Source organism: Macaca fascicularis, chromosome 12 (genome assembly GCF_037993035.2).
Source record: "Macaca fascicularis isolate 582-1 chromosome 12, T2T-MFA8v1.1".
In the NCBI taxonomy this organism is placed as follows: Eukaryota; Metazoa; Chordata; class Mammalia; order Primates; family Cercopithecidae; genus Macaca; species Macaca fascicularis.
In genome coordinates, this window is record NC_088386.1 from 52,048,513 (window position 1) to 52,072,500 (window position 23,988).

Here is a 23,988-nt window from a genome sequence, read left to right on the forward strand (position 1 = left end):
AAGTACTTTTATAGTTGTCACTTAAAAAATTAACTGGGTGCCCTCAAGATGAGACAGTCTAATAAGTGGTCTTTAATGATGGATTTTTCTCAACTTTATTTAGTAGTAGTGTTTTTTTCTTTCATCTTGTTTTATTTAAAGCATTCATGTAATTTGAAAGGGAATATCCAGTTGTTGAACATATAGTCACTAGAATCCTATATGAAGCCTTATCTCAGAGGCCCAAGTGTTCTTGCTTTGGTTTTGATAATACCAGCTTTTATAGTTTGATATAAAAAGTTTAGAGAATGCTTTAATATTCCACTTAATATTTACTGATAACTACATATGACCCTTTACTAGATACACTATTTGGGGTATTGAAAAATATTACAACTGGAACTGCTGTAGACTTTCAGCATGGTGAGAAAGAGATGAAACAATAATGAAATTTTGTTAAACTATCCTGGCAGTATGAGAACTAGAAAAAAATGTGAGCTCTAAAGCATAGAGGCCATGAGTTATGTTATGTTTTTCACATGTTATACCTTGGAGAGTTAAAGTGGGTGGTGGTCACTTATTAGTGTTGACTGTAACCTGTATGGTAGAACCGGTTTCTGGATGAGAACTTGAGGGTGGAAGTACTTAATTGAATGAAAATATGTTTCATTTGTTTGAATTTATGAGATTAGCAAGAGAGGAGAAAGGTTGAAATGGTACATATTGACATGAATGACAATAAAGTATTTGGGAGCTATTACAGCAGATTTTATTGTATTCTCATGAGCAAAGGAAGTACAGTCCAATTTCAGTGAATGGTAGCTCCACTGGAGATGTAGGCAAGGTGGCCAGTAGAAATAGCTAGCTTAATCTACCAGACAAGTCTGAGATCTACTGCTTGGAGGTTTTTTTAACTATAGAGCTGCTGTGTACTATATGATAGCCATTAGCCACTTGTAGTTATTTAAATTTAAATTAGTTAAAATTAACTGAAATTTGAAATTCAGTTGCTTAGTCAGGTGAACCACATTTCAAGCGCTTAATAGCCACAGGCTGCTAACGGCTAGCGAATTGGATCGTGGAGCTATGTACAGAATGTCTCCATCTCTGCGGTGAAGTCCGTGGGGCAGTGCTGATCTTCAGAATCTAAAGGTGTTTAAATATACACTTAGAGAAGGGCATACTCAATTAATAGAATCTTTGAATTTGGGTTTTTTTTTGTTTGTTTGTTAAGTAAAATAAAGAAATTCATTGTCTTATAAAACAGGAACTCCAGATACAACAAGCCTCAAGATGTGATTACTTTAATGGTTTATCAGTATCTAAGACACATTACCCTTATTTATCTTCACTCTACCATCTTCCAAGGTGGTTTCATCCTAAGGTTGTTTCCCCTGTGGTTACCTCATGGCTGCAACAGCACCATGCAGAATTTCTAAATATCCTGATGATACTTTATTCAGACTAGCATCTACTACATTGAATCTTTCTTGAAAAAGCTTTCATTAGGGTTTAGCAGTGTACAAGATTTCCACTGTGGGTAAATAGGTAATATGGAGAGGAACCTGTTAGCTTCGTCAGTTGCTGTCTTTTATTCAAGAAGTTAGAATTAATGTGTCACATGTTTAGCTGTGCTGTGCCCCTCAGACATGGATTATACCCAAGGTCCTGAGCAGTCATTACTGAATGAGTGGTGAGGAGGTATAAGCTCTTAATACTTCAGTGGCAAATAGAATCTTGAATCATCCATAAAAACCATTACATCTCAAGGTTGGGAGGGGAACGGTTATAGGTAATGTAATCCAACCACCTTCTGGTTTAATACTATATAAATCCTGCAGGCCATAAAGACGAATTCATATTTTAAGTAAGGAAATTTGATCGTCCTTAAATGTATTATTTTCGATAAATTTATTCCCAACATTCAACTGATACAATTCTCAGACTAAAAAGCTGAATGCTAAGACGTCAAGCAAAGTAAGTTAAAGTTCTTAACACATTATGAACTCTTTGTGACTAGGAATATTTCCTGAACTCTTTTTTTTTTTTTTTTGAGTATCAACTCTAGGAGTAAGCATTAAAAATGGTATCAATATAGATAATGTTTTACATAGTATTCCTGGATGAATGAAAAACTTGAATGTTTCAGTTTCATCTTTTGTTTCAGACAATGCAATTTCATAGATGTGCTTTTCTGCCTGTTATAACAGAAAAGGTAAGGCATTTGCCACAGATTATTTGCATATGCCTCAGATTTACTCTGCAAAGCCTAATTTTCCATCAAATAACTTTAAAATTAGTCAGAGAGCTTCAAGAGTTGAAAGCAAATTCCTGATCAGTGTGGCTACCTAAGGAATTTCACAGACACTAGAGGGACTGTGGGGTGACCACAATGACGTTGTAAGTGGGTTTGCTAAGTTTTATTTTTATCTCAGAGGGTGATGTGAACTCTAATGGAAAATAGTGGTAATTTCCTCGTTAAGTTTTTGGTAAAGATTAAAACACTTTTTACAACTTGTTTTGAGGTTTTATACGACTGGCAAAATTGTGTAAAGCAGGAATTAATCCCCATTCCACAGAAGCCATCCAGATTAAATCTATTTAAGAGAATGCACACATCAGAGGGGGCAGATCTAGGGATGGAATCCCAGCATTGAGATCCTGTATTGCCTCCAATTAGTAAGACTGAGAAGGCTTAGGCTTTCCTCGCCAGTTAATTATGTTGGTGTTTCAGTTACAGTGTTTGGATTATCGGTTTGACTGAACATCCTATAGAGGTGATGGGTATCTGTTCTTTCAGATTATAGTTATGTCATGTCAAGAGTGTAGTCTTTAAGAATCTATAGTAAAATATGCCAGATTAACTTGAGTTGAATTTATTTTTAGCAGAAACCTATTACTCATTTTAGATCAAGATGGAGAAATTATCTGTCATCCAACATAGCTTCTTGTTAGGGTCTTTTTCTTATACTTGGTAAGGCATTTTTGTTGTTGTTGTTGTTGTTGTTGTTGTTGTTGTTGTTGTTTCAGTAAGAACTATTCCAGTCATTTCAAGGAGTCTTTGTGACTTTTTACACAAAAAGTCTGCTAGATATATACCTAACTACTTTTCAGGTGGTGTTGTGTATAAATATACAGGATGTTTACTGTACAAAGACACATGACCAAGGTTCGAGTAGGAACCAAAATCCAGCCCTGCCCTCTGCTCACGAAACTGTGATCCCCGCATGGGATTTATGGATTTGAACTAAAACATGGACATGGTATGGGCTAATAAAGGTCCTGATACTTCTGTATTCTATGTAAAATATTTCCTTAACCCTTTCATAATTTGAGACTTGAATTATATCAATTTATCCTTTTATCTTGATTTTTAGATTTTGGTTAAATATGCAGAACATAAAGTTTACCATTTTAACCATTTTTAAGTATACAGTTCTGTGGCATTACGTACATTCACATTGTCATGCAACCATCACCACCTTCCATCTCCAGAACATTTTTGTCTTCCTCAACTGAAATTCAGTAATCATTCAATACTAACTCTTATTCCCCCTCTCCCAACCGCTTGGCAACTACCATTCAACTTCCTGCTTCTATGAGTTTGAGTACGCCAAGTAACTCATATAAGTGTAATTGTACAATATTTTTCCTTTTGTGACTGGATTATTCATTTAGCATAGTGTCTTCATGTTTCATCCATGTTGCATGTGTCAGAATTTTCTTCCTTTTTAAGGCTAGATAATAGTTCGTTGTAAGTGTATGTTACATTTTGTTTATTCATCTGTTGATGGACACTTGGTTTGCTTCCACCCTTTGGCTGTTGTTAATAATGATATGCACAAGGTTGTGAAACTTTTCTCTGCTCCATTTCTGTGGAGTACGTACCCAGAAGTGTAATTGCTAGATCTTATGGTAATTCTAAATGTTTAATTTTTGAGGAATTGCCATACATTTTGATAGTAGCTGCAGCATTTTACCTTCTAACCAGCAGTGTACAAGGGATTCAGTTTCTCCACGTCTTCACCAGTATTTGTTATTTTCTGTTTTGTTTTGTTTTTGTTCGATAATATCCATTTTAATGGGTGTGAAGTGGTATCTCATTGTGGTTTTCATTTGCATTTCCCGAATCATTAGTGATGTTTAGTATCTTTTAATGTGCTCATTGGATATTTGTATATCTTTTTTGGAGAAATATTTATTAAAGTACCTTTTTCGTTTTTTAATTCAAGTTGTTTGCTTTTTGTTGTTGCATTTTAGGGATTTCTCATATGTTCTGCGTATATGATATATTCTTATCAGTATATGATTTGCAGATGTTTATTCTATGAGGTACCTATTCATTCTGTTAATAGTCTCTTTTTAATATTGATGAGGTGTGTTTTATCTGTTGTTTTCTTTTGTTGCCTGTGCTTTTGATGTCGCATCCATGAATTATTGACAAATCTAGTGTCATAAAGCTCTTCTTATATATTTTCTTCTGAGTTTTATAGTTTTAGCTCTTATGTTTAGGTCTTTGATGCATTATGAGTTTATTTTTGTATATGATATAAGGTAAGGGTCCACCTTCATTCCTTCACATGTGGAGATCCAGTTTTCCCATTATCTTGAAGTTTTCAAGACTATATACAGTCAATTTTTTATCAACATGGGTAATAGCTGGGAGTATGATGAAGAAGGAGGGCACTCATGACCCCAGGTCCCAGTTGAAGCACAGTTATACTCATGTTTCTGTTATCCAGTGATGGATTAGATGATTTATCACAATAAATGCAGCAGGACCAGGTAGGCATTCATTTCCCGGTAGTCTATATCATCAGGCAACTTTCAGTCTCGTGCCCATAGTCAGCTGCCATAGCTAAGCCATTCCTGAGGCTGATCTACATGAAGAAGGGCAGACTCTGAAAATTCTGCCCTTGGGTCTTGCCCTTGTACCTGAAAGACCAGAAGCATAGCTCACCGTCTCTCTTTAGTCATTTTTAGGTTAGTAATGAGTGCTGTTCAACAGCTGTCTAATTCTAATAATAAACTTAATCAGCCTGGATATAGTTGGGCATTGTATTTTGACAGAGATAGTAAAGATATTTTCATGGCATCTTGAGTATTGAAAGAACTTCCATACAATATAACTCAAGTATAATGTACCTACTGGGAGAAGCCAGTATACCTGTTTCTGTGTCAGTGCTAAAGATAATGGGATGAGAAAAGAAAAAAGGCAGAGTATGGAAGTTGTCAGAAGTTGAGAGAGAGTACAATTTAAGAGGTAAGAATATGGACCTTAAGCTCAGAAAGAAGAAGGTTCTGATGCTTTTTTTTTTTTTTTTTTTTTTTACCATATATAAGATATTTGCCTTGGCCAGGTTTGTTGCCCAACTTGGTTTGTTAAATGTTTGCATTCATCTGTTTTCTGATCTGTATGGTGAGAATAATAATAACCATTGCTATTGGGCTTTGTGAGATTAAATGAGATGTCTATGTCAAGTGCTTTGCACAGTGGTAGGCCTGCTGTAAACACTCAGGAAGAGGATGGTTTTGATGAGGGGAGAAAATATAATATCCTGTTACAGGTTTGTTTAATTTAATAAGGATCTTTGTTTTCCCTGAGAAGAGACAGGAAGATGTATTCTAGAAGGAAATTTAACAATTCATGCATCTTTAGGATTGGTTTTGATTGTTTCTGCTTTTTTTTTCTTTCTTGTTTTTCTAACTGCTCCAGGTTGCTTCAGCTGGAAGGTTGCTAACATTTGCCTCTTTTGCTTCCTCTGTGGTATCAATGTCAGTGATTTCCAAAGTTCTTTTCTTTTTCATGGAAATTATCTTTGTAACAGAATAATTCTTTATGAGTTTTTCTTGCACCTATCCACAACTTAGTTCTCATCTTTATGCTTTCTCTCCTTTTTAAAGTGCACATATGTGTATTCCTGTCACTGAACTCTTTTTATTGACTGTTTAATATTTTTATCGAAATATTTTTGAGCGATGTTCATAATGCTTGGCATTGATTCCTACCAGTGAGAAGAGGGGACGTCCTGGCAGCATGGAGTGGTATCCGTCCTCTTGTTACAGACCCCAAATCTGCAGATACCCAGTCTATCTCCCGAAATCATGTTGTTGATATCAGTGAGAGTGGCCTTATTACTATAGCAGGTATGAGATACTACCTTGTTATTTTCTTTTCTTTTTTTTTTTTTTTTTTGTTATAGGGACAGGGTCTCACCATGATGCCCAGGAGGGTCTTGAACTCCTGGGCTAAGGTGATTCTCCCACCTCAGCCTCCCAAAGTGTTGGGATTACAGGCATGAGTCACTACACCTGGCTTTCTGTCTTGTAATTTGGATGTGCTTTAGATACAAATTTGACTTAAATTGTCCTGCCAGAATCTCTTTTAACTTTATTGAACAAGCATTTTTTTTTTTTATTCTGAGTAAAGTTTTACACAATCCCATGTTTGTTACAAACAACAGGAAAATTTTGTTATTGATAAGTTGATAAATGGTTAATTATAAGAAAAATAAGTGGTGGCAACCTGATGAATTGTCTGTCAATTTCTTTGTAGGTGGAAAGTGGACAACTTATCGGTCTATGGCAGAAGATACCATAAATGCTGCTATCAAAACTCATAATTTAAAAGCAGGACCAAGTAGAACAGTTGGGCTTTTCCTTCAAGGGGGTAAAGATTGGAGCCCCACACTCTACATTAGGCTTGTCCAGGATTATGGACTTGAAAGTGAGGTGAGTGTGCATTGCCACATCATCTTACTCTTTACCCAATCTCTCACTGTTGCCAGTAACAGAACTGGCAGCAATCAGATCTCCCTGATTGACATTTCCTTTTGCTGAATACATTTCTGCCAGTCTACTGTGGAAGGAAAAAAAGATGATCTCACTTTGCTTTACTTGCCCAACAAGCAATGTACACTTTATGAAATGTATTTTATTAAAACGTGGAGTTTATTTGGTTTGTTTCTAGTGTATAGGACATCCCAAATTCTGTCTCAGGCACGAAGAAGGCTGTTCTTCAGAAGTGATATCAGGAGCAAAATGAGGCTGAAGCTTCATCAGTCATTGATACAGTGATGCATGTGTAAGAGAGTTAGTGCTGGCCTAAGCATTCGAAGCCCAAGTGGTTTCCTCCCACAAAATCAAAATCTAATACTCTCCGAGAGCTATTAGTTACAGGCTGTAAGAAAACTGACAAGATAAGCATGTGTGCTTTTTGCTTTGTGCCTAGAAGGTATTGATATTCAAAGTGCCTGCCTAACGCAGCTTTATTTCTCTAGGTGGCACAGCATCTTGCCGCCACCTATGGTGATAAGGCCTTTGAGGTGGCCAAAATGGCAAGTGTGACTGGCAAAAGGTGGCCTATTGTTGGAGTACGTCTTGTGTCAGAATTTCCATATATTGAAGCAGAGGTATGTGAATGATCACATAGGAATTTCATGTCCGCCATGGGATACCATTTATCTGTTCATTCGTCATCTTCTTTGAAAATTATATGTAGCTGAGTTTTAATGCACATGTGTCAGCTAAAACCATGACTACTATGTCTTTCCAATACAGATCCTTTTATTTATAAAATTTTAATCTTAACTCTGAAGCGACATTGATAGTAATAATAACAATATAAAATATAGATTTCTTTTTTCTCCATCAAACTATCTCTAAACGTGTTAATTCACAGTTGTCCCTTTTGTGCATTTGCAGCTCTTTAAGTTTGCACCACTCATGTCCTACCTACATATCTTGTTGTGACAGTTTCTCAAAGATTTAGGTCTTGTTTCCCATCAAGCTTTCCAGTTTTGTGAAATCAGAGACCAGGCTTTGTATTTATTTGTAATTCACTGTGCCTTAAAATGTCGATGTCCAGTGAACATTTACTTCTTGATTGAATTCAGGGTTCCTATATTCTGGTTACTCTAAGACAAAAAACTATACAGACTGAAGAGGTGAGATGATAACTTTTTGACACTCGTCCTTTTCCTAGTCAGCTATGTAAATTAAAATCCACATTATGTATAAGCATAGAGAGGTAAGTGATGACTGTGGATGGTTAATGAGAAGTGATGCAATTTGCATGTTTATGCCAGGTTCTATTCAGGAAAAAGGCATCAACTCTTCGTCCAATTTTTGCCATTTTCCAAACCTCCTTTGGCAGGCAGATGGAAAACTTGTGTGGTGCCACTGTTTGTCTCATGCCTGCTGGAGGACCAGAGAGTATAAAGAAAAATGTTACCTTTCTGAAGCACACATTTATTATTTTTTTAGTGAAACATCATTTCTCATTTTCTAAAGAAGGGTGTCAACTAATAATTTTTCTTTAATTCAAACTCAGGTGAAATATGGGATTAAAGAGTATGCCTGCACTGCTGTGGATATGATTTCACGTCGTACTCGCCTGGCCTTTCTAAATGTCCAGGCAGCAGAGGAAGCCCTACCCAGGATTGTTGAACTGATGGGCAGGGAACTGAATTGGGATGATCATAAGAAGCAGGTATTATATAGAAGTCTTTAAAACCACAATTCCTATTGTAAACGTGGAATGGCTTAATTTGTTAGTAGAAGCTAGCATAGTTTTTGATGATAACCTTAGATTTCTTACCAGTTTTTCTGTGTGTAGTGTTTAATATTGTTAGGCCTTAGGAAAATGGAAAGATATTCTTGTACCAAAATTTAGTTGTTTATGGAAAATCTTTTGTAGAAAATGCTCATAAATTTGTGGTCATAATTCCTGAAAAAGAAAGATAATAATGATTGTAGTATGGAACCTTTTCTAGTTTTCATTGAAAACACTCTTGGAACATAATCAGCGAGAGGCACACTCCTGCTAATGTGCCTTTCGTAAGAAGTGTGGTTTTTCTGCCTGAGCACTAAATGCGTATCATTTGTGTCAATTGAGATTTTATATTTATATTCCAAATTTTAAAAGCCGGTGATGCTCAGATGCATACACACACACACACATGCACAACACATACATATACACGGACACAAACATACACACAGGGTTAGGCTAAGTAGATCTGTATGATTTTTAATAAACCCAACTATTTTGATATGCAGAGGGTAATGAATCATTTTTATATATTCATAAAATACTTCCTATATTCTTTGGGCTCTGTTCCTTTCCCTCAGGATCTCTTGAATCCATTTCATTTAGGCACTTTTGCCACCACTTTGCTACATTAGCTGTGGTCAATCTCACCAGTAACCTCCATGTTACTCAATAAATTTGTTAACTTTCAGTCCTTGTTTTACTTGGCCAATTAGCAGCATTTGGCACAATTGATTCCCCCCTCCTTCTTGAACAATATTTTGCTCTCTGGAACACCACCTCTCTTGGATCTCCTCTTACCTCCCCAAAACTACTACTCCTGTAGACTCTTCCATGTCATAAATAGCTATCCTTCAGTTACTCAAGCCTAAACAATAGTATCATACTTTATGCATTCTCTTACACCCTACCTAAATCCATCAGCAAATCATACCATATTTATGTTTAAATAACAGTTTGAATTCAACCCTTTCATTTAAAAAATTATTTTATTTTTAAATTTTTTTAACAAACACTTGTGTTGAAGTGAATTCAACCATTTCTTAACATAACACATCCAACTGCCATCACCCTGATTCAGGTTACCGGTGTCTGTTACATGGATTACCGCAATAGCTTCCCTCCCCTAAACTGATGTCCCCTCTTTAACAACTTCAGAGTTCAGTTTATTAATACAAATCCTGATCATTGGATGTGTCAGTGTGAAATTCAAAGGGAAGGCTTGGGCTAGAGATATAAATTTGAGTTGATATTTAAGCCATCAGACTGGGTGAGATTATATAGGGAGTTAATGTAGTCAAATAACGAAAACAGTCCAAAGGCCAAGCACTGGAGAATACCAAAGTTTAGAAGCATAGGATATAAGGAGGAATCCAGGAAAAAGGGGAAATAATAGCTAATGAGGCTAGAGGAGGTGTAAGAAGATGCAAGAGGGAGTTTTGGTAAGAAAGTATGTCTTAGTTCATTTGGGCTGCTATAACAGAAATACCATAGACTGGGTGGCTTAAGCAACAAACATTTATTTCTCATGGTTCTAGAGGCTGAGAAGTCCAAGATCAAGGCATCAGCAGATTTGGGATCTGGTGGGGGCCTGTGTCCTAGTTTATAGACTGACATTGTATTGCTGTGTTCTCCCATGGCATGAGTGAATGAACATTATTGGGCATCCATGATACATGCTGACAGTGCAAGGAAAGCATTGGTCACATGGTCTGTTTTTAAAGTATTCTCATTCTGGTATAGATTTCCAAGATGGTTACATATCAGAGTCACCTGGGAAATGTGGGAGAAAAGGGTTTGATTTTAGGAGTTTCTTAATCCTGATCATGTCTCTGACAGGGATAAAATTAACCCCCATTTTATAGCTGAGAAAACAGGTTCACAGAGTAAGACTCTTTTCAGAGTTTATACCAACAGTCAATTGTAGCGCAGGGATTGAAACCAGGTATTCTGATCCTAGATCATAAGCTTTCTCCATCCTGTCTTGCTGCGTCTGCATTAGCTGTACTGGTTTATAGCTATTGAAGTCTTGAGCTTTAGTTTGATTAGCTAAAGCTTTGTACAGAGGCAGCACAGGAATGAAACTTACTCCTGTGCTTCTGTCAGTCCTTTTACCATATAGAAGGATTGGGGATGATGTGTTCTTCCAAAAATTATGGTTGGAATGATTTGAATATGCAGGAACATATTTTATGCTAGGAATTCAGGCTGTAGGAGGTAGGAAGGAGGAAGAAAATTCTGTAAACTGGTTGTGTTTGGCCCTACCAAGGAAGCTAGATTTAATTTCAGTTCATATTTTATGAACAGATTTATGTGCTCAGAAATACTCTCCCATCCCCCTTAACAAAGTAACATAAATAAAGATCTAAAGCTATTACTCAGTATCTGAGATGTAGGAGTATTAATGAGAGCTATGGACAGTCCAGAGAGAACAAGGAGGGGGGGAAAAAGAATTAAAAGGTTAGAAAGTTGGACTTCTGAGAAAAGGTTAAAAGCATTGGGATTATTTAACCTGCAAAAGTGAAAGAGGAACAAGGTGATAAATAACTCTCTGTAGATGAATTGTGCTTGTTTTTACCAGTCAATACTTAATGAGTGGCTTGTATACTGAACATTGCCCCAAATATTTTAGGAGAATACTAAATAGCTCATAGTTTTAAGATCTTAAAATCTAATTGGGTTGTTATAACACATGTACAGCTCTGACATTTATGCATATTTTCCAAAATTTGGAGAAATATTTCGAGAAACTGTTACTCAAGACCAAAATCCAACCAACTTGGAAGAACTGATTAAGGAAGAAGGCAATGTCTTGGGGAGTCGGGGATTGTTAGAATAGTTGGCAGGAACATTTAGAGGAAAAAAATTGCCAAATGGTGTTATGCAGGGTACAAATTAATATATGTGAAAAGATGACTAAATGGTCAAAAGAGTGTGAGAAATTCTGAGTTAAACAAATAAAAGCACTTCCTTTAGTGCAGTTGCAATTAGAACCTTTAAAATGGTTATGTATGTTCTCAGTTTCCAAAAAGGAACTTATTTGGAGACAGACCCAACTCTCACTTTTTGGTAGAACTGGGTAGGAAGGGGGCTAGTACTTAGAACATATTTTGGGAAATGCTGCCCTATACGATTTGATAAAATGGATTTTATCATGTTCAGACAAAAGATTCATTTTTCATTCAGAGACTATAAAGAGAAGACATTTAAGTAGACTGAGAGTCTCACAAAAATACAGTTTTTTTTCAAAATTGATTCCAATGAGGAGGAAAAAGGGGAGGCATGTGAAGACTTTGAGTGACTGATTAAAGCAAGCTGATAAATACCAAATGTAAAACACATAGAAGCCAAGTGCTCAAAAATGGAAGGAGTGATATCAGGAATAATGTGGATGTATATGAGTAGTGTCAGGTGTTGTTTGAGTGTTGGGGAAAAAATACTCGGGGCACCAAATGTAATGTTTAAGACCTAATCTAGATCATTGCTTAAGGTGACAGGCATATTCTTCAATGCTGGAGAGTAAGGAGAACTATTCAATTTATAATTTACTATCAGTATCTTTTTCCTTTTCTCTCCCTATTTTTATGTGTGAAAAGAGCAAAATATAAATATTGGTAAGAACGAATAGATATTGAAATAGGAGGCTACTCTGAATGAGTTTTATGCCAGTCCAGAAAAATTATACCTTAGAGTACTCAGAGAATTTGCAGTTAAGATTCTCTTGCTTGGGATCAGCTTACTGTTCAACTTTAAAATACTGTAGGAAACAGGAATGGAACCAGAAGACAGAATGGGAAAATGTAATACCAAATTTCAAAAATGAGAGGAAAGAAAAACATAGTTTGCAACCTAGAAACTAATGGTCTTGGCATTGATCTTGCGTGGTTTTCTAGATTGTGACATTTTAAGTTTTTTTTTTTAATCAGCATTTATCAAGAAATAGTGATCACAGAAGCTAGTAAGGAATCACTTAGGCAAAATGGCAAAATCATTTCAGATATCTCCTTTTTTTTTTTTTTTGAGACAAGGTCTTGCTATGTTGCCCAGGCTGGAGTGCAGCGATGTGATCATGGCTCAGTACAGCCTCAAACTCCCAGGCTCAGGTGATTCTCCCACCTCAGCTTCCCAAGTACCTGGGACTACAGGCATGCACCACCATGCCCAACTAACTTTAAAAACATTTTTTGTAGATACATGGTTTTGCCATGCTGTCCAGGCTGGTCTCAAACTCCTGGGCTCATGTGATCCACCTGCTTCAGCCTCCCAAAGTGCTGGGATCATAGGCATGAGCCATCACACACGGTCCTCATTTCCTTTTTAGATAGAGCAAGCAGATGGCTAGATTAGGGAATTTTGATTCTATAAAGCATTTTAGAAAGCCCCATATGATATCTGTAAAATTGGTAGATTTATAACCAGTTAAATGACAGTGTTGGCCTCAGAAGAGGTCTCTGGTAGTAAGTCATAAGCACCTTGTCCTAGATCGTGACCTAGTCTACCTTGATTCAAATGGTTAAATTACAGTGTTGATGGCATGCATCTTTGATGTACCAATAGCAAGATACCAGAGGGAGAGTGAATGTTTGATGATGGATTGAAACAATGGATGAAATTTCATTAGATATAATTTAATAGAGATAAATGGCAAACCTTACATTAGGTAGGAAAACAACTCCATCCATTCAAGATAGATTTGACAAGGCTTAACAATAGCACATGTGAAAAAGAAATATGGTTTTAGTTAACTGTGAATGCATAGCCGTTAACAGTGGACCATGGCTGCCCCCAAATCCAATTGCAATCTTAAGCTGCATTAATAGAAATCATATATCTAGATTGATGACACTGATAGTTACTCCCTTCTAGGTACTTGCCAGATCTCTGTTGCAGTGTTGTATTTTGTTCTGATAATTGTATTATATGACAAACCGGTTGTGGTCTGGAAGAAATTATACAACATGGTCTAGGGATTTGAAATAATGTTTTATATAGTAGTTCTAGACTAAAAGAAAACTCTTAAGGAGGAGGCACATGATACTATCTTTAAATACTTATTAAACTGTGATACAGAAAAAAAAACACATTAGGTTTATTCTACTGTGGGAAAGATTTGTTAATCCCCCCAAAACTGGAAGAATTTCAAGGAGGTGGATTTAATCTTACTGTAAAACCTTCTAATAATTGGAAGCAACTTTCAGCAGTATTAAGTTACCTCCCCAATGCTAGAGTTGTTTAGACAAAGGCTTTGTTCTTCCATTTTTGGAATGTTATAAAGGAAATGTGGGGTAAGGGAAGTACATTGAGTACCGTTTATGAAAAAATATCTTCCTGCTTTGAAATTCCATAATTCCTTGCTTGATGGAGTATAGATAAATTACATACACAATGAAGGGCCATAAATCGAGAAAGAAATTGTTTTTGCAGGGAAGCATCAGAGGTGGCATTTCCAAGGAGGTGGATTTTGAACACGTTGTGTAGAAAATGCTGGGTAAAAGCAGTGGAACAGCAAAATAATTTTATTTATGAAAACTGGTGGATTTTCTTGTGAAAAATCTGCCAGCAAAAAATGCCCTTGGCGATGGAGACTTCACAGACAAGTTTTGTGTATGAGATACACATGTACACACACACACACACACACACACATTTTAAATTTACTTTTTTAAGCTGAGAGAATTATTTCACATTGATAATTTTTTATTTTGTTATTTAAGAACATGAAGGAAGAATATTTCTAGTATTTACTTCCTAAGACAAAGGAAAGCAGGAAAGGAATCATGTCAGAAAAAACAACTGATGGCTGGGCACAGTGCTTCATGTCTGTAATCCCAGCACTTTGGGAAGCTGAGGCAGGAGAATCACTTGAGCCCAGTAGTTCAAGACCAGCTTAGGCAACATAGGGAGACTCCATCTCTACAAATAATAATAATAATAATAAATTAGCCAGGCATGGTGGCATGTGCCTGTAATCCCAGCCACTTGGGAGGCTGAAGTGGGAGGATTGAGCCTGCAAGGTAGAGGCTGCAGTGAGCCATGATTGCGCTCCTACACTCCAATCTGGGCGACTGAGCAAGACACTGTCCCAGAAAAAAAGTTTATTTCCTCAAGAAAAATCAATAAGGGGTCTTATCACCAACATAACCAAACACGTATAAACACATTTCATGCAAGTGTATGTGTCATTGTTTCATTTTCTTCATTTAACTTCACACTGGCACTGTTCTTCAGACCAGAATTTGGGAACCATTGAGTTCACAAGATCCTTTGATAGGAAGTTGGGGAATTTAAGACTTGTTCTAGGTTATACTCAGTAACAGTCAATTTCAAACTCTGAGTGGTTCATCGCAGCAAGCATTTCTTCTTCCCTCACATTACATGAAGGCTGCATGTTAGCTGCTGTGGCTCTTCTCCGCATTCTAGATTGGCTTCAGATCTCATCTGAGATGTGCCCTTCTTATGGCACAGGAGTAAGAGGCTAAGCAAACCTATAAAGTTACCATGAAAGCTTTTACTCAAAAGTAGCATATATCATACCTATTCATGTTCCACTGGCCAAATAAGTCACATGGCCAGCTCACATCAATACAGTTGAGAAGTGTATGTGTGGCAGAGAATGTGTGTGTGTGTGTGTGTAACATAACATATATATGAGGAAAGAGATTTGTGAACAATATACGCTACAATGAAGTCATTTCGGAAGTTTTTAGATGGGAGAGTGACGTGATGAAAACTAAGAAAGACAATATTTGCAGCAGCAGTTAGTATTAATTGACACTGGGGACATTGAAAACAGGAAGAATAACTTGAGGATAGCTCATTTCTTCTCATGACTCTGTAACTTCACCTAAGTATCAGAATCTCAGTGGCAAAATCTCAGCACAGGTAATCTCATGAGATATACCTTCGTACTTCATGTCACATTATAGTGACAAATCCAAATTATCTTGGGTTTGTCCAAATCCAAGTTGTTCAAATCCAAGATATCTTCACCTTTAATTACTTTCTTTGTCACTGAACTACAAGAATTTGATCCTGTAGATTTTGCTGGTTAATTTCTGTGTAAGAATACTCAGCAGTAAAAAAACAAAATATTAAAACATGCAGCAACATGAATGAATCTCAGAATTACTACCCTATGTGAAAGCAGTCAAACAGAAGACTACGTACTATATGAAACCTTTTATAAGAAATTCCAGAAAAGGCAAACTCTGGTGACAAGAAGGCAGTCAGTGTTTGTCTGTGTCGAGAGATCATGGGAATGGATCAGCTGCAAATGGACATGAGGAAAGTTTTAGAGTGATGGAGATGCTGTAGATCTTAATCATGGTAGCAGCTACATTTTATTCAATACAAATTATACTTCAATGAAACTGGAAGAAATAAAAAAATTGTGCTGGTTAGATAAGTGAGGATCAACTTCATTTTATGAAGATCAACAGTAAAGGAAGAAAAATCAGTAATGCTTTCCACGTATCTTTGAACTTTGTGTGTATCTCTGTTTTAGGAACAACTTGAAACAGCCAAGAAGTTTCTATATTATGAAATGGGCTATAAATCTCGATCAGAACAGTTAACGGATCGCTCTGAAATTAGCCTACTGCCTTCAGACATTGACAGGTACTTACAATAAGTGTCTATCTTTTTCTCTCTTTTTTTGGCCTATGTAAGTATATTTTTCCATTATTTAATCTTGTGTTCCAGGTATAAGAAGAGATTTCATAAGTTTGATGCAGACAAGAAAGGCTTTATTACCATTGTTGATGTTCAGCGTGTATTAGAGGTAATTTTCTTTGGTTCGATGTCAGCCTCTGATACTAGAAGAATGTAAAGATATTAGATGTTTTTCTCATCTAGTGTTTTCTACAAGTAATATTTTTATTATAATTTTTAAAAGATTAGTAATGTTAGTAAAAGCATATGCATAATTTTTTTTCTTTTTGTTTTGAGACAGAGTCTCACTCTGTTGCCCAGGTTTTGAGACAGAGTCTCACTCTGTTGCCTAGGCTGGAGTGCAGTGTTGCACGATCTCAGCTCACTGTAACTTCCTCTTCCTGGGTTCAAGGGGTTCTCCTGCCTCAGCCTCCAGAGTGGCTGGGACTGCAAGTGCGTGCCACCATGCCTGGCTAATTTTTAAAATACTTTTTGCAGAGATGGGGTTTCACCATGTTGGCCAGGCTGGTCTCGAACTCCTGACCTCAACTGAGCTGCCCGCCTTGGCCTCCCAAAGTGCTGGGATTACAGGCGTGAGCCACCTTGCCCAGCCAAAGAATATGCATAATTTTTAATCAAACTATCATTCTGTGCTTTTCTTTTACTTAGAGTATCAATGTCCAAATGGATGAAAATACACTCCATGAAATTCTAAATGAAGTCGATTTGAATAAAAATGGACAGGTTGAACTCAATGAATTTTTGCAGGTAAGTTGTGGTGAAAGAAACAAGAATGTTTGCTTTTATCTTTTGTTTGTCATGATCGTAAATGCCTGTTCAAGAATGGATATTTAAGTCCACACAATTGTCAGATTATTCTGAAGAAGAAAGCTTGAAGCCAGCAGAGGTTGATATGTCTGCCCTCAAGTGTAAGGCTGTACTGTGGTGCATGTTCTTCTCCTTTTATTGTATAAGAAACATTCCGTTATGTTGGGCAGTTTAAATTAAATCCAAGTTATTTATCATAAAGGGTTGAATATGAAGCATGCTTTTTAAAGACATACGCCATGGCGTATCACCGCTGGACCTTTTTCTTTTACTTACTTTTCTTTTACTTACTTTTTCTTTTCCTCTACTTCATAAGAGGCAACACAAGATTTCTAGTCTTTTATGCAGAAAATTTTTAAAAAGTATGGTTCCATTCACTAATGAATCATATTCATTTGAGAAGTTAGTGATTAGATTCTGGCATTATAAAGAACTAGAAAAACATAAGGAAGGAAACTTGTACTTTGGGGTCGAGACCATATAATTTAAATATTTCCATTTCCAATTGTTAATTTATTCAAGGCTCTGTTGTTTCATCTTTGTAGTCATGCAGGAAATAAATTTTGTTACTTTAACTTCAAACTGGATGCTACATATTGTTTCTTAAAAGAAATTTCAACAAACCCATACATTATTTCTAGCTGTCCATATGACTCTGATCATATGAAGAATGTATTGGGTTTCCAAGCAGCTAGGTTTTTTTCTGTAGTGCTTCTTGGGCAGGTATTTCAAATGAATGCCAGGTCTTGCTTGCACCATGGCAATGATGAATGCTGAACATGAAATAAATTAATGCTGGGGATTTTGGTCAATGTCAGCCCTTTCTTCACTGTGTCAAGTTAAACAAACAAGATCAAGGCAAAGGAAATGGTAATTGTCTCTCTGGAGATGAGCTGCAGATAAGAGCATTGTTGAATCTAAATGCAGAAAATTTTCACAGGTTGTGTCCAGCATTACAAAAAAGAATGTTTGGTTCTTTAGCTTACTGTTTAACTAAATACACATTTTAAATTGAATTTAAAATTTATGCTTGGGAATTAAAGCACCATTTAATGCATTTTTTGTGTAGTTTTTCCGGAGAATATTTTATTGTTGCCCTCACAATGTTAGAAAACTTTTCTTCAAAGAAATGGCCTGTGCTTCATTTCATATGTGTTGTAAATAAGCAGCAGAATTTAGGGTTGAAAGACATGGCGCTTTAGAAACAATAAGAATCTGATTTTATGAATATGCTATGTGGTTTAGGTTTTAAGTAATTTCCTTGAATGTGGTTGAGTTAAAAGCAGGAGATAATTTAAACTATCTGCAGGTTTTCTTGTAGAGTTGTTTTTTTTTTAAATAATTGAATATTTTTTGTCCAATTCCAAATGAAAGGGACTATTCTTGCTTCTACTAAGAACAAATACGCAGTATAATTTTCAACTTTAAAATGCTGACCATATTCCTCATGAAATATATTCACACCCAAATGTTATTTTTTTCTTGTAATATGGTTTCTAGATACATGTAGTGTTTAAAGAAAACTTTGAGTTTTTAGAAGTTGGCACATCATATACTGTGTATGGCTTAGAAAACCTCTAGCTTTGTCAGTTGTGTTAGCTCTGATAAACTTCGCAGGTCTTCCTGGAATCAGAGACAAAGCAATAAACAATAAATTGTTCTGTCTTTAGATGTCAGCATTCCTTATGTTACACCATTCCTCAGATGTAAAGTATATTTGGAGGGTTTTTTTGAGTTTTTTTTTTTTTTTTTAACATTTTGCTCTTCTGCAGACTAAGAGCCCATGTTTATCCCATTAAATATATTTTTTGAATATAGATACGATTTTTAATAATCTTCACAGAAGGATCACTATAGATATCTCGTGGTTATATGACTTTATTTCTAAGTCTGGGTTTTAATGACACTTTTGCATGTAGGAGTCCATCTCTAATAAGCAATAGCTTGTGAAACAGCTTTTAATAAGGTCATGAAATTCTGATCCAGCCCCTTAGCAGATGTCTCTGACTCTTACTCAGAGCTCTTTTTAAGCAACGTGTATCTATAGGCTAAAAGCTATAAACCTAAAATTATTTTGAGAATTTACATACATACATAGATACATCATATATATATAATGTGTGTATATATATATGTGTGCATGTGTGTGTATATATATGACGAATAGCTAAATCTTTTTAAAATAAATAAAAAAGATTAGGGAAGTAAGATCAAGAAAAGCAAATAGTTGAAACCACATCAAACTTGAAAAGGAAAAAAATCCCTATGCTCATAATTGCAAAGTGCCTTCCAGATTAAAGGCCTTTGCCCGCTGCCTGCATGTAATTTCAAGACTAATTCTGATTTTATCCATTGGATAAAAATGAATTAGCTAAAATCTGGGCTGTGGAGTGCTTTTAATTCTTAAGGTAGATCTCTGGGTCCATTTTCAAGGAATTAAATGTAAATTACGTTAAAAAGTCTTTAAGGAATTTGGATTTAGGGGACTTGAAGTTGTCAAGTACAGTAACATTAAAAAAAGGGTAGATAAATATAGGTCATGGTTTGTCTTTGTTCAATCCCTGAGATTCCTTTTTAAGATTTTAAATGGAATTAAAGATCCAATATTTGAAGTTGCTAAAAAAAAAAAAATAATAATAAAAGTGCCTTAAGCACATTAAAAGACAAAAAGATGCATTAAGATTTGCTTTTAGAGGCAGGCTGATTTACTAGATGGATGTAGTTTTTGCAGCAGTAGTGAAATACCTGCTTCTTCCCCTCTTTTGGAAATGTTTAAAAATTAGACTTTTCTTATCTGAGCTGTAGTATTTGTTAAGGTTTTTGATGGAGCACTTAATTACCTCTGTCTGCTGCAATGCTAACGATTATAATGCCATGAAGAAGAGAGTAAGCTGGCCTGCGTTCTGAATCTGTTGCATATTTTCTCTTTAAGCTGATGAGTGCTATTCAAAAAGGAAGGGTATCTGGAAGCCGGCTTGCTATACTAATGAAAACTGCAGAAGAGAACCTCGACAGAAGAGTTCCAATTCCAGTGGACCGTAGTTGTGGAGGATTGTGAGTCTGGGCAGTAAATCCACAGCCAACAAACATAGGAACGACAAATCACCATGTAACAACCAGAGATGACTGAAACCACCCTAAAATAATGAATATGGATAGCTGCCTTTTTTAACACTAGAAAACATTCCAAAACTTTAGGGTGTTGGTGTATTTGCCAGCTTTATTGCTGTACTTTATTTGTATTTGCCATTCAATCTAGCTTTTAAGTGTATTTATTCTTTTTCTCATTTTCAATGCACATTAGTTTTGCATCTATTTTGTGACCTGTTAGATGTGACACATTCACTGTTTGTTTATTCCTTTATTCTAAATGAGTTCTAAAAACAGAATATTTGGGCAAAAATTGAAAAAAGCTGGAGAAATTTTGTGACATGCATATAGACAGCTTGTGTTATTAAAAAGAATTACCTATTGAAATGATAGTGTTTCTGGAGATTTCTCAGCTCCGTCTTCCTCCAGCTTGTCCTACCTTCCTCATGCAAACACTGTTCCACATTTTTATATGTAGAGCATGACTGGCTAACTGGAGAGGGAAGGAAAAGTGTAGATCTGGTTATAGGAGCAAGTCCCAAAGAGAAACTCTGAAAGCTTCCAGAATCACAGGTAGAAGATAAGGATAGCATTGACATTTGCTGGGAGTTACAGTGATAGTTTCGTCTCAGCAGTTCATTTTTTTCTTCAGTCACTGCTGGTTTTCTTTGACTAATATAGTTGCCAGGAAGATCCTTGCTCTTCTTACTTTAAAACCAGCATTTAAGTGGCAATTTGGATGTCATGGAATGAGACCAAATTTATCTAATTATTACAGTAGTAATACATTTAAGAGTTAAAAATGTGTTTTTATATATTCACATATAACAAAAGATTCAATTCCGAAGCCTAAATTTTGAAGCATGTAGTATTGTCAAATCTAGCTTACCATCTTTTTTGGGGGTACTTGCAAACATAGTGTAGGAGGATAGAATAGACTTTAGTTAACTTTAATTATAATTATATGTAAAATAAGGCACAAAACCAGTTTCCAAGGTCAACGTGGTTGCTTAAAGTCTTTCCCCTTCTGTACTCCATGGAACTATTCTCAGTAAACCAAAAACAAAAATGGAAAAATAATCACCACCCCCCATCCTGACACACACGCAGTCCAAAGCAAAAGTCAGTGTGTATTGAATTTAACAAGTAATGCAGTTTGGGATGCTCTTGCTATATTTTGGTGGCATTTTAGCTAGTTATCTGAATATTTATTAATCGTACTTCTTCTTGTAAAGTTAACTACTTACTTTTTTGTTGTTTTTTTAACATCAGATTCTGTATCTAATAGGAGATGTAACACGTCATTTCGCGGCAGGTTTTTATTGCACAGACTTGAAGTCTTAGTTGTTTTTTAAACTGGCACATAAAACACTTTTGTGCTGTTATTTTTATTTATGTCAATACTGCAGAGTAGCTTTATGCCTTATTCAAGTGGATTCTGAGCCTGTATGTCACAATGTAAACACTGGAGGTTCACTCACCTACGCACCCACCCACCACCTCTGAAACAAACAGAAACTGCAAAGAAAGACAGCATCTTAGCTCATTTTGTTTTTAAATGAAGTTTTAGATGCTTGCCACTTCCTAAGGGAAAACCTAAAACAGAGCAAGTGATGCTCCCAGGTATCACTGTGAACTTTCTTCTTTCAAAGTGTGAATTTTTACACTGGCTTTTTCATTTTTTTAAAGCAAATGAAAGCTTGTGGCTTTACAACTTAGTGTTTGTTTTCTAACCGGATAACAAATTTCATTGTTTAGAACCCAGTGACACTTAATAGGTAGATGAATTGTCCTTTAAAATATCCCAGATGATATACACAATATGGTACATTTGTACTCTCTCTCTCTGTTTTTCTCTCTTTCTCTTTCTAGTTAGATCAAGATAACGATGACTTGTACCCTCCTGATTCCATTACAGTAGGGCCGGGGCAGATCTGTGTGTGTTAAACAGGCCTTGTTTGTGCATGCTTTGCTATGAATGAAGTTCCTTTAAGGACAAAGAAAAGCACACTTTTCTTCTTCTGAGCATCTCTGCTTTTACTTTAAATCTGCTGATTTCTAAAACATAGAGTCCTTCACCAATCCCATAGACTCAATTTGGAAATGAACTGATTTCAAGCCGTTACTGTGAACAAAGCACCCCAGCATTTTGTATAAGTTCTTAATTAAACCTGTACAGCTTCTTTACCTGATTTAAGAAAGGGAGACAAGAAATAGGGGGGAATAAGCTTCTTTAAAATTCATTCCAAGCACAAAAGAATTTTTTTCCTTTGCATATAAACTTGACATCAGTTGATTCTGTTGGGGTCGTGGTGGGTATGCAGGGATTGCCTTTTATTATCAAGTGATTTATTTCAAGAGCCTTTGAGGGGATTCAGGTGAAGGAACCCCCATCTGTGCTGGAGAGTTGGATACTCCTTTAAATAGCCCCCACCACAGTCATAACAATAATGATAATGCTGGATTATTTGTTAAGCCAAGGTTGTCTGCCTCATATCCATCATGCTGTTTGCAATATTCTTGCTTTCAATCAATTTATACTGAGTGTAACTTTAGGATTTCTGCTATTAAATGCATGCTCTCTGTTCTGCTTCAGTTTCTGGCTTTGCTTTGTCTGTTTCAAAATATGTAGCTTTCTCTTTTGTACAACAAAAAAACTCATTCTCACTTTTACTAAATATACTGTAAGAGTCATCATTGATGTTATTTTTCTCTTATGTATCTGTAAAGATTTTTGGCATATGAATGTAATATTAAAGTCAATGATGCTATAACTTGCAATGTTTGCATCATGTCAACCTTTTTTAAGGAGTGAAAAAGCCCTACTATGTTTTTAAAGAATAGCAAGTGTAAGCTCAGTACTAGAGTGGATATACACACTGCATGTTTTCATATGTGGCACTTTTATGTATTGTGTTGGGTTATTGTTCTAGATTGGACTGTTAAATACTATGTTTGAGACTGGGTTGTCATTTTTATAACTGTCTTGGTGTTTTATGGCCATTATTTATTACTTTTGGTATACAGAATGAGCTGCATGCATTTTTAGAGCAATAAGAGGATGTATTTAATGTGCCTTGTTTTTAACTGAATAAGAACTGGAAGCATGAATCAATAAAACTGATTAAAATTGTCCATTTGCTAGCATTTTGATGTCACTTGCAGTCAGATAACTTTGATTACTGTTGAAGTTTTTAAAAAGTTTGAAAATATTTTTACAAACTGTATTTTTGATGGCACAAAGTGAAATATCTACAGAGATAGATGTAATTTTATAAGACTGCCAGAATTATTTGTATTAATTTGTTGCTGTAGCCTTTAGGGCATGACTTCTATATTTGTGCAATCCTATTCTACAATTACATTCATCCTATTACAACTCAGTTGAATTCTTTTTTCTTTTCCTTTCCTTATTTATTTATTTTTTTTAATCTACCAGAGCCTTTCAGCCTAAGCGTTCCCAGGCACACTGATGAATTTTATCATGACTAAAATCAATAGAAATGAATGGAAAAGATTACATAATCCATTTTGATCATCTTACATGTCAAGTTAGTGCAGGGTTGCCAAGTGTTGATAAATGCTCTGACAGAAAAAAATGCTATATATTTTCATTGTCAGTAAATCAGTAAAGCTGTTATCAGTTTTAACACAAATTTTATAATGCCCGTGTTATTTTATAGGGTTTAATTTACATGCATATATGGAGTATATTCTCCATTTGTGGTTTAGATGTGCTGCCTCCTGGTTCTGCATGCCCAAAGGTATGTGTGAGCTTCTGAAGGTTCTTTAAAATTATATAGAATACCCCAAAGCAATGGCTCCCAGACAGACTTGGAACAATTAACTGTTTGTTCAGTGCCTAGAAAAAAATACGTGGCAGCTTAAAA

The 23,988-nt window shown here is 35.8% G+C and overlaps 1 protein-coding gene across 17 annotated transcripts in view; it reads left to right on the plus strand.

Moving 5' to 3' along the window:
• The window catches only part of GPD2 (glycerol-3-phosphate dehydrogenase 2), a 168,126-nt gene extending 144,893 nt beyond the window's left edge, over nucleotides 1-23,233 (plus strand). For 10 of the 17 annotated variants that reach the window (XM_045367095.3, XM_045367096.3, XM_074009141.1 and 7 more), the window contains 8 exons: nucleotides 5,992-6,126; nucleotides 6,536-6,711; nucleotides 7,260-7,391; nucleotides 8,312-8,470; nucleotides 16,035-16,147; nucleotides 16,232-16,310; nucleotides 16,850-16,948; nucleotides 19,941-21,167. In XM_045367095.3, the coding sequence (XP_045223030.1) occupies nucleotides 5,992-6,126; nucleotides 6,536-6,711; nucleotides 7,260-7,391; nucleotides 8,312-8,470; nucleotides 16,035-16,147; nucleotides 16,232-16,310; nucleotides 16,850-16,948; nucleotides 19,941-20,066 (1,019 nt within the window). In that variant the 3' untranslated portion in view covers nucleotides 20,067-21,167. Of the gene's footprint in view, nucleotides 1-5,991; nucleotides 6,127-6,535; nucleotides 6,712-7,259; nucleotides 7,392-8,311; nucleotides 8,471-16,034; nucleotides 16,148-16,231; nucleotides 16,311-16,849; nucleotides 16,949-19,940; nucleotides 21,168-21,970 lie in introns of those variants that run through there. The other 7 variants (XM_074009135.1, XM_074009139.1, XM_074009138.1 and 4 more) reach the window with 1 other exon arrangement.
• The last annotated feature ends 755 nt before the right edge of the window (nucleotides 23,234-23,988 follow it).